This window comes from Miniopterus natalensis, chromosome 2 (genome assembly GCF_054644295.1).
Source record: "Miniopterus natalensis isolate mMinNat1 chromosome 2, mMinNat1.hap1, whole genome shotgun sequence".
Classification (NCBI taxonomy): Eukaryota; Metazoa; Chordata; class Mammalia; order Chiroptera; family Miniopteridae; genus Miniopterus; species Miniopterus natalensis.
This window is the reverse complement of record NC_142082.1, coordinates 6,505,926-6,521,222: the sequence shown is the minus strand read 5'-3', so window position 1 is coordinate 6,521,222 and position 15,297 is coordinate 6,505,926. Positions and strand designations below refer to the sequence as shown.

Here is a 15,297-nt window from a genome sequence, read left to right as displayed (position 1 = left end):
GTAGTGGTGCTGGTAACTGTACTTAGGATTTATTACGAGCTCAGCCCTGTACTAAGTGCTGCAGGTGCACTACTTCAGGTAATTCCCACAGCATCTCTGCGGAGAATGCCGTATGATTAAACCCATTTTAGAGGTAAGCAGACTGAAGCGTACGGTCATTTGCCTGCCGTTACCCAGCTAAGCGGTAGGGACTGGATATGAACCCAGCGTCTGATTTCAGAGCTCATGCTCTTACGTACTTTCTAATAGTTTCCCAGGGTCAAAAAGCATTCCTCCCCACCCCTACGCTCACTACAGTCTTTAAAAGAAGGTAAGGCGTGTTAATAAAAGTCTCTGAAAACTTTCAATATGCATCAAGGCAACATTGCTCTCTGGGTGTTGACTGAATTTAGCAAATTTTCCCACGTGAAACTCAATAAACTTACACTGGAACGTGCTGGTTTCTAAGTATTTCATGTGTGTCCCCCCTTACCTCCCCAGCGATGCTGTAATTTTCTAGAGTAGAACAGCCTCATTTCAAACTGCGGGACTCATGAACGGGCCACGAAATTAATTCATGGGTTGCAACCAGAATTTAAAAAAAAGTAGAACAGGCTGGTAAAAAGGTATCAGTGTGTACCACTTTGGAAAGCTCTTGCGTCAGTTACGTGAGCGTACGCATGAATATGTATACTAGGTCACGAGTAAAAATGGATTTAAGACTGTAGGTTATTTAGGTCAGAAATGTGAAAGCCAGTCTCCTACAGGCAGGATGATTCTTCGTTTATCCCCACAGGGCCTAGCACAGCGCCACACACGCAGCTGGCGAGGAGTAGGAACTGGACCAAACTAGATTACTACCTGCCTTTTCGATGTTGCATTTTTTTTTACAAACTGAAGGCAAGATCTTCCACCAGTGAAAAGACTACAACTCGTTCTATTACAATACTCGCGTTATTGTGGTGGTCTGGAAATAAACCCGCAATATCTCCGAGATATGCCTGCATTATAATTAAACTCTCAGTGCAGAACCACTGTACAACCTACGCACGTATATCCTTTACTATAATCATATTTAGCCTTCGATTGTCAAGTAATTTTTAATGGAGGCTTCTCTGTTATGAGATCATGTGCTTAGATCCCCACGCTATCCACAGGCCTTGAGAGTTAAGAAGACAAAGAGCTTCACAGAAATGAAAGATCCTTCTTTACAATGACATTAAAGAAAGTGCAACGACAAACTCACTAGGCCTGTTTCTTTTCTTTTTACAAGACAACAGATTTCATTACTTTCAATATTTCTATAAACAATCAGTTTAATAAAATCCACATTAAATTTAATTATAGCGTGTTTTAAAAATGACAATAATTAAATCTTTAGCAAAACCCTAGCAAGCACTTCGGGGTACCACATTTATGACCTCACCATTTGAGCAGTCTGGGCCTGTCCAATTTGGGTCACAGGTGCAGGAGCCACTTTCCTGAAGGTACGTCCCGTGGCCAGAGCACTGGTCTGGACACATGGTCTTCAGTATCTCACAGTTGTTGCCACCCCATCCTGGGTTGCAGTGACACTCCCCGTGGATGCACACACCGTGGTTTGAGCAGCCAGGGTCTAGACAGTCAGCTAGTGTCAAGAGCAGAGAACAATCTGATGATTAAATCTAGAAGATATCATACATACATGCAGAATAAAGAGTGAAGTCCCAACCTAATGTGCATAAACATTTTGCATCTTCTAATATATACCTAACGTCTTCAAGAACTTATTTCCGAAAACACAAAGCACTCTAGGAGACAGCACCGAGAATCATGCCACTTAGGTAACTGACACTCTTGCGGGGATCGCTAATTTCCATGAATTACACGCATATGCTCTCGAGATCTTAGCCCACTGCTCTCTGTTCTGCCTAATTGGGGAGTAACAAGTATTGGCTTCTCCATAACAAAATTGGATCAGCTGACCTAACCCACACCACTGAGGCTGACAGCTCTATGGGCCCCTGGAACTGCTTGAGAAATAAATGAGTTGCAAACTCTCTATCTTTCTTAATTCGCTTTAATGTGCTTTAGATGACGAGATTCAATTTAGCAATTGGACTCAATAAAACTTTACACTTGTAGGGTCAATGGCCTGAAAATTTAATTCCAGAGACTTAATTGTATTACTTTGTGTGTGTGGATCAATAAAATCAATTTGATTGAAGGCCAGAAATGGTGGTTTTCTGCTTTTTGAAAAAACAACTCAACTGCACTTCACAGTGTAGTATCCTGACTCTCACCACTGTACACGGCGTGGAACAAACCCATGACGTCAGACTTTTTTCCACTCAGTTATTCAATCGTCTGTCTTTCCAGAGATGCCAAAATGCCCGCTTTAAAAGCTGGCACCAATACGAAAATGTTTTAAAGAAAAACCACCTCAAAGAACAGTCTACTGTTGGTGTCAAGACACACGTTTGCTTCCTTTCTCAGAGTGGAAAAAAAAAAAAAGAACTATTCACATTATGGAAAAAGAGCAGAGGGCTCTCTGGTACTTGTTCTCTGTCTGAGTTCACGTGCTGAGCAAACAGTGCATCCCTAGGTACGGAAATCGAAATGACTTTCACACGGCGGCCGGTGAAAGGGCCCGTCCGCCACGCTGCAGATTACGCATTTAATCTGTGTCTTTTCGTGAAGGTAACAATGGGCTTCTGTGAACAGTGACATGTTTACCTTCTTCACAGTTCTCTCCTTTGTACCCCGAGTTGCAGGCGCAGGAGCCCATGATGCAGATCCCACGGCCCCCGCACTGCGGGTCCACACACTGCGTGGTGGGCACGTCGCACTCGGTGCCCTTCCAGCCGCTGAAGCACAGGCACCGGCCCTTGGAGTACTGCCCGTTGCCGCTGCACAGCACGGGACACGCTGCTGCGGAGTAACACACGGCCCGGGGTCAGCGGCGCATCTGCAGCCCGGCGGGGAAAGGCAAGGCGGGGCCGGGACGAGCGGGTGCCGGGGGCCCCCCCCTCCCCTCGGGGCCGTTTCCTGCGTTACTGGTGTTGCTATGGCTCATTGATACTGGCTTAAGGAAACGCAATCTGACCAGCATACCTCTCGAACAGTCTGGACCCAGAAATCCTGGAAAACAATGGCAGGTTCCAGACACGCACTCTCCATTTCCATGGCAATTTCGGGGGCATTCCACCACGGACTCTGAAGAAGAGGGAAGGGAGAAATGCTTATTGCGTCCCCTGCCGCCTGCCCAAGGGGACCTGTGGCTCTGTGATCATTTTAGCTGCATGTTGAAGGACGCACGACCGAAACAGGCGGCATGGCCCAGCCAGTGTGGCTCAGCTGGTGGAGCGCTGTCCCATGCACCAAGAGGTGGCAGGTTCGATTCCCCGTCAGGGCACATGCGCCGGTTTCAGGCTCCATCCCCCGTGGGGGGCTTGCGCAGGAGGCAGCCGATCAATGACTCTCTCATCATTGATGTTTCTCCCTCTCTCTCCCTCTCCCTTCCCCTCTCTGAAATCAATAAAAACATATTTAAAAACAGAAGGCTGCATGATCCTAGAGTTTTCTTTTCTTTTTTTTTAAAAATATATCTTTATTGATTTCAGAGAGAGGAAAGGAGAGGGAGAGAGAGAGAGAGAAACATCAATGATGAGAGAGTCATTGATCGAGCCCACAACCAGGGCATGTGCCCTGACTGGGAATCGAACCCCGATCGCCTGGATCCCAGGTCGACGCTCAACCACTGAGCCTCTCCCAGCCGGGCGATCCTAGAGTTTTCAAACAGTGAAGGCACTGCCATTCACCGGCACGTATTCTTGGCGGTTTTTGTGATGCCAAACTCCTCCACATACTTCAAAACCCTTTTTTCCTCTGGTGCCCAATGGTTTGTCACGTTCACAAATGGACAATTCAAAAACACTTTTCACATGTCACCCCAGGCTTTCGCACCCTAGGAATCTCAATTCCTCCCCAATACTGCGTTTCTATCCGACACTGGCGTTGAGGCTCTCGCCTGGGAAAGGTGCCCTGCGGCCCTTCTTACCTATGACAATGGTGTTGAAAGACACCTGCTCGGCATTCTTTCCGTCGTTGTAGAAAGCCAGGTGCCAGATGCCGGAGTCCAAGTACTGGATGAAGCCGGCCTCGTGGAGACTGACGGACCGCGCCTGCCGCCCGGCTCTTTCGGCCTCCAGGAGGTTCCGCTCTCTGGCGATCAACCTGCTGCCATCCAGGAGCTCGACAAAGTCGTACTGAAGACAGGGACAAGCAAAACGGTTTAGTGGTCGGAAACTTTAAGATTGTGGCTGCTTCTCTCTTTTCCTCAAACGTTTCTCCTTTGCTCTAATTAATACAATATTAGGAAAAAAGTCTTGGTTGACAAGTGCTCTGTGCACAGCACTTAAGAGTGACATGAAAACTACCTACTGTACACACTCACTGCCGAAACTGCACACTTTCGAGCAAAGTGCACGGTTTTCCTTATGGGGCACCATGGTTTCCAAATTTATTGATTTCATTTGGCTGATAAACACCTTGATGAGAGTGGGCAGTTTGGGGAGACAAACACAGTCTGTAGCATTCCAAACCCAGCAGCCTCATGTTCCTAGGCCGGCAGGCAACCTCAGGGTGTTCCCGTTAACGCCCACATAGTCACAACCACTCTTTTGAGTACTTTCTCTGTGCAGGGTTGTTTATAGCCCTCCCAGCAGCCCTTCTAAGAAAGCATTAATATTTACAGCTTACCGAGGAAGGAAACGGAAACTTCAAGAGCCTGGGCAAGGTCACACACCTGGTCAGCGGTGGAGCTGGGCTGTGAACTCAAGTGCCCTTTGCCAGAGCTCGGGCTGTGCCCTCCACACTCCACCCCTCTCTGCGACCTGATATGACCATCCCAAGCACCACAGAGAGACCCGTGGGTTTTTATGTGGTTATGGTGAGATTAAAAACATATAACGAGATGTTTTTACATCTTTCATCAGAAGTCAAAAACATGAAACAACGGTGGGCTTCTGAGGGGACAGCGGTAACAGAAGCATGCCCGATTATTATGATGCCAATCTTCATTAAACTTAATTTCTGAGTGAGATTAATCATGAACATTGGGTAGCCAGAATTTAACTGGAGAATTTAAAGGCAATGAAAAGTATGGAATGTGACTGGTAACAGTGGGGTAACAATTTGTAACCAGGGATAACGCAGTGAATTTGGAAGGCATTGCAAAGACTTCCCAAGATGGTTTTAATAAACTTGTTAGATAACTTTCTTGAAAGCAGAGTGATTTTCTTAAATGTAGAGTGACTGAGTTTCTAGAGACTCTTACCTAGTTTCATTTTAATCCTGAGGCTCATGCTTATGGTGTAACACACTCCAGTACTATACATATTAGTCATTAATGTTATAGTACTATACCTGCAAACTATTAATATTCTACTTTCAGAGCTACTCCTTGAACGGGATTTCATCAGGGTTCTATTTTTTAAAAAGGTGATTATATGAATCCCTTATAACAATCAAGGAATAAAATCAGTTGTTGGGATTCTGACAGTCACAGTTAACTGACCACCTGTACTGATCACAGACCTGTACTGTTGCTATTGAACAGCATTTAGAATATCTAATTCAGTTTCTGACTTAGTTAAGTTTTTATTTAAATATAAAAGCATTTTTTTCTGTGTAGTATACCTACATCATTTAACTGTGAGAAATATATAAAAATGCTATAAGTTAATTATCATTCAAAAATCTTTTTGTACTTATATCTTAACAAGGATGAACATAATAACTAGTGTGGCTACTTGACCTGCAAAAATTTCATCGGAATTGTACTCAAAAATTATCAGAGGAGAATGAACGCAGCGCTTTTGAAAGGTGCTTGTATCTCAAATAGGCCATTCATTTCTCATCAGATTGGAATATTTGGGTTAGCCTGGCAGAGACAGAAAAGGCTTCCTTCTCATGGGCCCACTGCATAGAAACATTCTGTCTGCTAACATTAAATACAACAAATGAAAAATTGAAAGGGAGAAAATTTTGAGTTTTAACTGGTGTTTCAACCCTTTTATCACAGAAAACACCACTTGCATCACACTGTGAACAACAGGATAAGGCAGGAGTGGGGAGTGTGGTGGTGCTGCTGGGAGTAGCTGACAGGTGTTGAGCTTCTGCCCAGTTCTAGGCTCTACTCTAGGGGCATTTCACACATGACTTCAGGAGGGTTATTCACCTACCTAAAGACAAGTCCCCTACTCAATGCTAACACCACCTCTATAGAAAGTAAATCAATTATACGGAATAGGAATATTTAATAACCTTTGTTCTTAGGGCGTAATCACTTATGGGCCAACTCGAGTGACCCGAGGTTTGCTCTGCAGTACCTGCTCAGAAGACAGAGACACGGGTTTTTTTCTGTGGGTGAGTCTTAGATCTTATGCTATTTCTAGGACACAATTCAGTTTCACCACTTTGGGGGAGCTAACATGCAGATCATGCTTATAATTGATAAAGGGACCTTGGTGGTTCATTCTGAACAGGCTATCCATACGCTTACCTCAGAACCTATGAATACTTAACCGCGTTTTCAAATCAACTTATTTTTGGTGGCATAGTCTCCCTGTAAATCTCCAGAATAGAGGAAGAAGACATTTTACAGATCATCTGATCTAATCCTTTCATTTTACAGGTAGACACCACGGCGCAGAGAACTTAAGGGATTTGTCCAAGGTCACAATGTCAAGAAGTGGGTAGAGGTGTGTGCTTAGAACCCAGGTTTCCAACTCCCATTCTAAAACAGCCTCATGCAAATACACTTAAACGATACATTACACGATTAACTGTAGGGCGGTAATCTGTCCCCGTAGACTCCTAACTGTCCAGGAGAACGGATTGGACATCATGCAGAAGGAAGCCAATGGTTCCTTGGCAACAATCAAATGGACATTTTATAAAGGGTCACAAAGACTTTTCAAAACTCAAGTGACTATCTGAATGGCTGGCCAATTTTAATTATTTCAGGTTGATTGATTTAATGTTCCCAAGAAAACAGAGAAATGTTCAATTTGGGCTGCTTTAGAGCATATTTCATGATTAAACACTGAACTCAGAGACAGGTGTTTGCTCTGTGGATCTAGAATAAACCAGCGAAAGGAACTCTAATAACCGTGGTGCTTAAGAAAATGTGTACCCTACTTAAGCCCATATACTGTGGTGGCAAAGAGAAGTAGACATCACGTACGTTGTGTTTAAATACCAGAAGAATTATGGAAAAACCTGAAACTGCACCTTTTATTTCTCTAATCTTATAGGGTGTATGTAATTCCCAACAAGTCAACCCTAAATCTTTAAATAAACCTTTGATGTGTACAACACATAGAAAATGTTTTTTTTTCTGAAATTATTTTTGGCATTTATAGGTTGTGCTATTTGCTTATAGGAACGTGTCTTGAGTTACACAAAAATAACTTAATCATGTATGTGGTTCCAATGAATAAAATATATATTTTTCTATTTCACTGGGCTACTGCTATAAATTCAATCTATCTGTTACAGTTGAAGTTACAGAGGCCCCTTCCATGAAAGAAAATCTGGTTAATACATCCTAGTTCATGTTGCCTACGATGTAAAATGGAGTCAAGTATAACTGAACAGCTGAACACTAGATTCGAAAAATGTTAAATCAGAAAAATGAAGACATCAAAGCGTGATATTCAAGAATTTTACAACGATGTGATTTATGTGTTTATATGACATTTCCCCTGACCCACGACATTAGAGAAAGCCTGTTCACATTTTCTTGCTCACCTTCTTTTAAATATGTAGTTTTTATTAGTATATGATCGATTTCTCTTTAGAATTTCTTATTTTAAATTTCTGTTAAAGAAAAGCATTTCTCACAAAATTACGTAATATAAAGCATATATGAAAACCTTCCAGTCTTCATTGTATAAATCAAATTAAAATCAGCATGAAATTCCATGGATAACAAAACTGATTATCAAGTATAACTTTAAGTTCATTCGTCAATTTAAATTAACTATCTACTACATTTTTGGAATTCCTGTATTTACTAACATAATAGTTGATCTTGGGAAAAGTCTGAGCTCTCATTTTATGGTAAATAATTCAAATAATTTCTCTTAGACACAATGGGACTTCCTTTAAACCACAATTTCCCATTTACACACCATAACCCAATATTAGGTTATGAAAAAGCCTGTGGAATTATTATTTTTAAAATATGTTTTTATTGAAGCTTTAGAGAGAAAGGGGAAGGAGAGGGAGGGAGAGAGAGAGAGACACTGATGGGGGAGCGATCCAACTGGAGACCAGGGCACGTGCCCTAACCTGGAATTGAACAGGAGACCTCTATGTGTATGGAGCATGCTCAGCCAACTGAGCCACACTGGCCAGGGCAGGAAGAGCCTGTGGAATAATAGATAGTGCCTCTCTATCTGCGACTATTATTGAGAAGTGATCTTCATGCAAGAAAACTGACTTTGAAGTGATTGAGCCTATGATATAAGAACGTCTGAATGGTTCTGAGCACCACACTCATGTGATCATCCTTGGTCAGTATAAAGCTCTTCTGCCTCTTTATTTCACTGTTCATCATTTTTAGATGAGAAATCATGGCTTGAGTTGATGAAGTTCATATTATCACATTTATGTTTATGTCCCAATAATTTCTTTACTAAGAGCCAATCTGGCATAAAGCAAAAATAAAATAAAAAAAATACATTTTCCATCAAATGAATATGTGTTTGAGATGAAAATGTTATGCATCGATTACATGAAAGGCATGCGATCACCTGAAATTACCACAGAAATCTTTGTAAAACACTTGGAAAACCCATGCACGGTGTTTCACTAGGTGCTCAGCTGATGTTCGATATTCATTATGTTACTCACAAATTTAGGTACATTTTAATCAATCAATAACGGATAAAGCAAGCTAGGAAGAAATTGCTGTTCTTCCTACTAATTCAAAAGCCTCAAGAGAAGTGTAACCCTACGTTCGAAATTCTTCTCACTGTGAAAGATCGATACAAAAGTGATCCAACAGTTAAACAGCTGAACTTCAGAAACAGAATAACTTTAAAAACGCACACGAGCGTTTTCACTCCGTGGATGGCGAACCGACTCTTACCTGCGTGTGGGACGGTGGTAAGCCTTTCCGGCCATACACTCCGATCAATGCGTCCTTCTGAAGGGAGATATTGAATTTAAGAAACTGTGGCTGGTCAATGAAGAGCTGTGATCTCCAGAAGACCCCAGGAGGAACCTCCTGAACTGCTCGTCGGCCAATATCAAGTTCTCCGGAATCTATGGTGTTATTTTCTTGCGTAAATCCACCCAATTTTCCTGAATGTAAGAGATCCATCGAAGAACAAGACATTAAAACGAAAAACAAACAAAACAGCCTTCCTTTCAAAAAGTTGTTTCAGCAAATGCTCAGACATCTTCTCATAAACAAGATACTCTCATACCATTTACACTTTAAATGCTTTTTTTGTTAGATATTGTGAGTTCAACTCACACAGTCTTTAAGATATTTAAGTTGAAATCCTTGACTTCCCCCAAGGTATGCTGATTACTGAAACTGTTTCCACACCTACAGTTTTTCTTGAGCACTTAAAACATAATTATCTTGCAAATGATATGTCTTGTTATTTCTCAGGAGAGATTAAGTTGGGTAGTTATCAGTCATTCTAAACATACTGAAGTGTAAATTAAGGCGGAATGGATTATGGAGATTTTCACATCAATCCTTAAACAAACAGCAGAACCAATCAATGGTACCGATTCAAGAAGTTCCCTCTAAACTATTTATTAGGCTGAATGAAAAATCGGATGCTGGGAGGGAAACAGACAAGGAGCGGTGGGGAAGACCCTGGGGAAGGGAAGGAAGGAAGAAGGCTAAATTTAAAGTCTTACAAAGTTTTTGATGCAGGCTGCTACAACTTTTCCTCTCTCTTTCGACCCTCACCTCAAATTCACTTTCAGCCTTAGGAGGCACACTTGAATTACCCCTCAGTGAACTTCAACTCTAGGAACAGACTCTTAGCTTTCTGAATCGATAATCCCTGCAACCTTCTGGAGACCATCTCCCCTCCTCTGCCAGGCCGGGCTTGAGGAAACAGATCCGAGTCCTCCTTCATGGTGCCCCCCCTTTCCCTCTTTGCTAAGGTTCATTCTCAGTTATTCTGAGGGGGTTGGTGACAGAGGCTGTTTTGTAATTTTCCTTAAATGGAAGTAAAACCACATTGTCTCTCCTTCAGAAAGGGTCCATGAAGGCCAAGGAACAGAATGAAACTGGGCAAGTGATCCTCTATTAATTCAGTCTTTTCAAAGTCACAAAACGAACTTACTACTAAGTTTGTCTTTTTTTAAACATTAACCTGATGATTATTTTAGATATTATAGAATATCACACAATATCTATTATAGAATAGCCTCCAGAGAAACTGTTAATTTGAAATTTAGAGGACTTTATCTCAAATGAGAGTTGTGAAAGGTCTTAGCTTAATGACCTTGGAGTGTCCTCTGACTATTCTTGAAGAGCTATTGCTGTAACACCCAGTTCCTCTCTGAGTTTCTACTAGGGACACAGAACTGCAGGTGACAGGAGAAAACACAGCCCAAGAGTGGAATCTTAAGAGTTTGTCTACTCTGGCATCCATGGCTCCTGCCATTAACCAATTAGTTACCTGGCTGGGAAGACGGCACCTACCAACTGATAAGTAAATGACAATCTAAAGTAACATGATTAAGGGTCAGAGGCAGGCGACCGCACTGTAGGCTGGAGGCTGAGAGACTGCACAGGTGGGTTAAGTTTTAGGTGAACTTCGAAGGTCATGTAGGACAAGGTTTCTGAGTTGGGGTGAACATCACAACCAGAAACATGGCACGTGTTAGGACAACGCTGAGCACAGAGATCCACGTGGCTGGAAAGGAAGTTAGGAAAACTGGTTCTGGAGTCAGACAAACCTAGGTTTGAATCCCTGCTCTCTCACTAACTAGCGGTGTGACCGGAAGGAAGCTGCTAAATCCCATCTGTAAAATGGGGACAGTAATGCAATCACAGGAAGACTGTGAGGATATTATACGGAATGCTGGGTTCTCGGTAGGTCCTGAGTAAGTGGAAGGCATCAATGGGTTTGTCATGGGAGGAATGGGAAAGAAGGTTGGAAAGGAAAATGACATTAGTTTGTAAGGGCCTTGAATGCCAGGTTCAAGAATTTGGTCCTTATGTTTCATATTAATAATTTGTTTTTTGTATTTTCAACTCTCTCCAAGAGTGCTATTTTACCCCTTTTCCTGAAGATGCAGTTACTAGCATTATATTACTATGTACATAAGGTATGGCATGTTTTAAAAAGGGACACTTAAAGTAGATTTAATAGGAGTAAATTATATTTCAATGCCACAAAGACACTTTCTTGTTAGTGTGTGTGTGTAATCAGGAGAAACAGAATTCAAGATTACTAAGGGACACGCCTTGGGATCACTGATGAGCATGGTGGTACCCAGTTTACAGCATTAGGGTCTAACGTGGGGCACAATGAATCCACACAGGTAGACGAATGTGCAGTTTCGGGAAGAGCATATTACCAGTAAATGTTGGGACTGTTTTCTACCTGGACTACTGTGTCCCGGACTATCAGCTGCGAAGGAGAGCGAGAGCGAAATGGAGACTCAGGAAAGGTTCTGACCAGGCTGAAGCTGAAATGAAGTCGCTGCTTCAGGGACATTAAAGGTCAGCAGGGGGAAGCCTGGGTGGGAGTGGAGAGAGGAGCTAGGATGCAGCTGCTGAAAATCAGGTCGAGGCAGGAGGGGGTAGTCCAAGAAAGTTTAATAAAAATACATTATTTACAACTTCGCGCCCTCTCTTTTTTTCCTTGATGTCCATAATCATGGCAATGAACAATTCTTTAGCTATCAGGCCTATTTATCTTGAACTAATTTAGTCATATAAAATGCTCTAGGGATTAAGAGTAAAAATTGGGTTATAGCAACCATAATTTTTCATGTATCAACTCAAAGATGATAAATTATGCATTACTCATTAAAATTTTAAATATTTCTTTTACAATAGTTATACATATTCATGTTAGCGCAATTAGAACATATAATTAGATAAAAAGATAAAAAATATAATGCCACCGCCCAGAGATGATCGCTTCCTATCTAACTAGACATCTTTCTTTATTCACAGAGATTCTGAAATATCTGAGCCCAGTTTCTGCTTCTCATTTGACATGCTTCTGCCCGGGCACCTACATTTGTCATAAATTAGCTTCTATTAAAAAGATTGAGGAGGGAGAAGAGAAATAAAACCTTATCAAGAACCAGAGGGTTTCACCTATATTATCTGTTTTAAATTTCAAAAAAATTCTAAGAGGTTGACCTTATTTTGAGATGAGCAAATTAAGGCTCAGAGAAGTAAATTAGGTGGTCAAAGTGAGTGGCAGAGTCGAGAGTCAAATCAAGGTGTGCATAACCCAAAACTATGCACGTTGTCTATAATCAAAGTATAATCTTTGCTTTTCATTAAGACAAAAATATTATTTTAAATTACTAAGTTTTACATTTGTCTATTTCATATAAAATCCGACACACTAACCCATTGAACCAAACTAAAATAATCTGCTTAGCTTTCAGTTTCAGGACATAAAGTTATACTTATTTTTATGGGGAGGAAACGACCAGTTCTAGTGAAATAAAAACTACCATGGATACTGAAACAACATATTCTTTGTGCTATACCTTGTAAGAGATTCCTAATAAGTTTAGTTTTCTGGTGGACTTACACATGAAAATTTTTTAAAATACTAAATAGAGTATTAGTCTCTTTTCCCACTAAGATCTGTTAGCACACATATCATAATTAAATATGGAAAGTTTGTATTTGGACACATTCATCAAGTTCATACAGTTCTAAGGCTATCATTGCACTTACTTGTTCCTAACAATTCTATTGTTATTATTTAGAGCTAATGTGATTTAATCTACTCTCTGGTGTTACTGTCTGTTGCTGCTATAAGTGGTTTTTGGCGGTGTTAGCAGCATACCTGCGCCTTGAGAGGTGCGAAGCATAAACTGGTGTTAACCATGAATTTCCCTCCCAAACATCATGCTTTGAAAACAGTAATCAAGTTCTGACTTGCGGAGTTTCAAAGGTGTTGCTTTGTTCCTTTCTCCAGCTACTGCTTTGGAGGTTCAAAGTCTTTCTCACTGAAATACGTGTGCCCACTGTTATCAATACGTGTATCTACTCTCCCAATTATCCCCACAGCTAGTTTAACAGGAGGCCCTTTTTCAGAAAGATGGTCCTTTCATTTGTTAAAAAAACAAAGAACCAAGGTTGATTGGATGTGCTTGAGTAGGGCAGTTAGTAGTTATAATAATTGTTTTTTTCTTCCCCGTAATGAAAAAGCCTCAATAATCATAACATCGCAGAATCTCAGAGTTCAAGTGCCCGTGGAGGTCACTGGTCCAGGAGTCCTCCAACAAGCGGCGCATGCTGGGGTATGAAGACTACACGGGAACATGTCAATGGGGAGACAGGCAGACTGTTCTAAGGGCATTACTTTCTAGAACTCCAACAGCTTCCATATAAGACTTTCTTTTATTTTTATTAATTTGAGAGAGATAGAAACACCAATGATGAGAGTCATTGATCGGCTGCCTCCTGCAGGCCCCCTGCTGGGGATCGAGCCTGCAACATGGGCACGTGCCCTGACTGGGAATCGAACCATGACCTCCTGGTTCATAGGTTGACGCTCAACCACTGAGCCATGCTGGCTGGGCCATATATAGACTTTACACACATGGACACGCCTCTCACTTCTCAGAGTCTTACTATGGCACACTGGCTTGCAGCATACGGCTTCCAGGGTGCCAATCAAGTCAAATTTTGGAGTTGTGTTAACGAAGCCTCCGTTATTCTTGACACAATGAAGCCAAAGTAAGGCGTCAGTGTCCTTCCTCATCTTACATGTGTTTCTATCAGGGACAAAGTGTGGGGTTCAGGATGGAATATGCCAGGCTGGTGCTGGGCTCTGAAATACGCTCTATGAAGAGGGAGGAAAAACGTTTTTGTTCAATGCCTTCGTGACTCACCCCAGCTGGTGTCACTCATTTTCACCTGCAGGAGGGCTTCGGGGCTCAGAGAGAACATCAATAAAGTGGGAAATATTAAAGGCAGGGCAGGGACGCATTATTTAGTCCAATTAGTGAACTCCTGGCAAGGATTCGTGCTTTACCTGTCCTTCTGCTAGCTACCTAGAGTAGGAATTCTGAACTGAGATGGTTGTGACAAAATGTGTGTTCATTTACTTGAACTGTAATAAGTCGTCAGGTTTTTCTGATACAACGTAAGTTTGGTTTTAAGGGGTACTAGCTCTGCAGTAAATTACATAGTAGTTACTTCTCTAAGTTAAATGAACTAGTTAAATAGAGATATTTAAAGCATATAATATGGTAAAAGCCCTCAAAGAGGATTACAATAACAAAGGCGAATTGAAACGAACGGCAGTTCAATTTTCTACCAAATTCTGTGTACATGAGATTAAAGCACCTTTTAGTAAAAGAGTAACAGGTGTAATTAGTAGTAGTTTGCTTAGCCTTGGCAGAGCCTTTTTTGGTGTACTTCACAGAAACAGAAATAGCTTCCAAAAACTCTGTAACTAACCTTTATTTATTTTTAAAAATATGTTTTTATGGATTTTTAGAGAAAGAGGAAGGGAGAGGGAGAGAGAGAGAAACATTGATGTGAGAGAGAAACATTGATTGGCCTCCCACATGCACCCTGACCAGGAATCGAGCCCACAACCTGGGCATGTGCCCTGACCGAGAATCGACTGGCAACTTTTCGGTGCATGGGCAATGCTCCAACCAACTGAGCCACCCTGGCCAGGGCACAAATCTTTTTGAAAGCAGGTGCCACTTCTTTGCTTTCAGTAAAACTGAAGACGAAATGTGATGGAATTGACTGCTTAGAGACCATTACACACACTTTCTGGAAGTAAAACAACAATGTGGTTTTTAAAATATGAGTAACTAGGATTTCACATAATTAAAGAGCATCACCCTCAAAAAATCCTTCAATTCCCATCTGCTTATTTTGTCCCAAGATTTCTTATCTTTATATTTATAAAATAGGAATAGAATTGACACTGAATCTTGCTTTGCTCTTATAATAAGCAAAATTCATTCATGAAAACATGAACTATTTGAAAGAGTCCCCATTGATCTAATTCAGAGGGGTACTTTCCACACATTTTCACTTTTGATGTTTAATTATTATCAAATTATTTAACATAT

The 15,297-nt window shown here is 41.4% G+C and overlaps 1 protein-coding gene across 1 annotated transcript in view; it reads right to left on the bottom strand.

The window, feature by feature from the left end:
- TENM3 (teneurin transmembrane protein 3) overlaps window positions 1–15,297 on the bottom strand; it is a 539,046-nt gene that overhangs the window by 99,221 nt on the left and 424,528 nt on the right. Inside the window, exons 7-11 of the mRNA XM_087814069.1 lie at window positions 9,119–9,333; window positions 4,019–4,226; window positions 3,073–3,174; window positions 2,695–2,889; window positions 1,406–1,606 (exon numbers count right to left, since the gene is read on the bottom strand). Coding sequence (XP_087670195.1) covers window positions 1,406–1,606; window positions 2,695–2,889; window positions 3,073–3,174; window positions 4,019–4,226; window positions 9,119–9,333 — 921 coding nt within the window. The remainder of the gene's footprint in view (window positions 1–1,405; window positions 1,607–2,694; window positions 2,890–3,072; window positions 3,175–4,018; window positions 4,227–9,118; window positions 9,334–15,297) is intronic.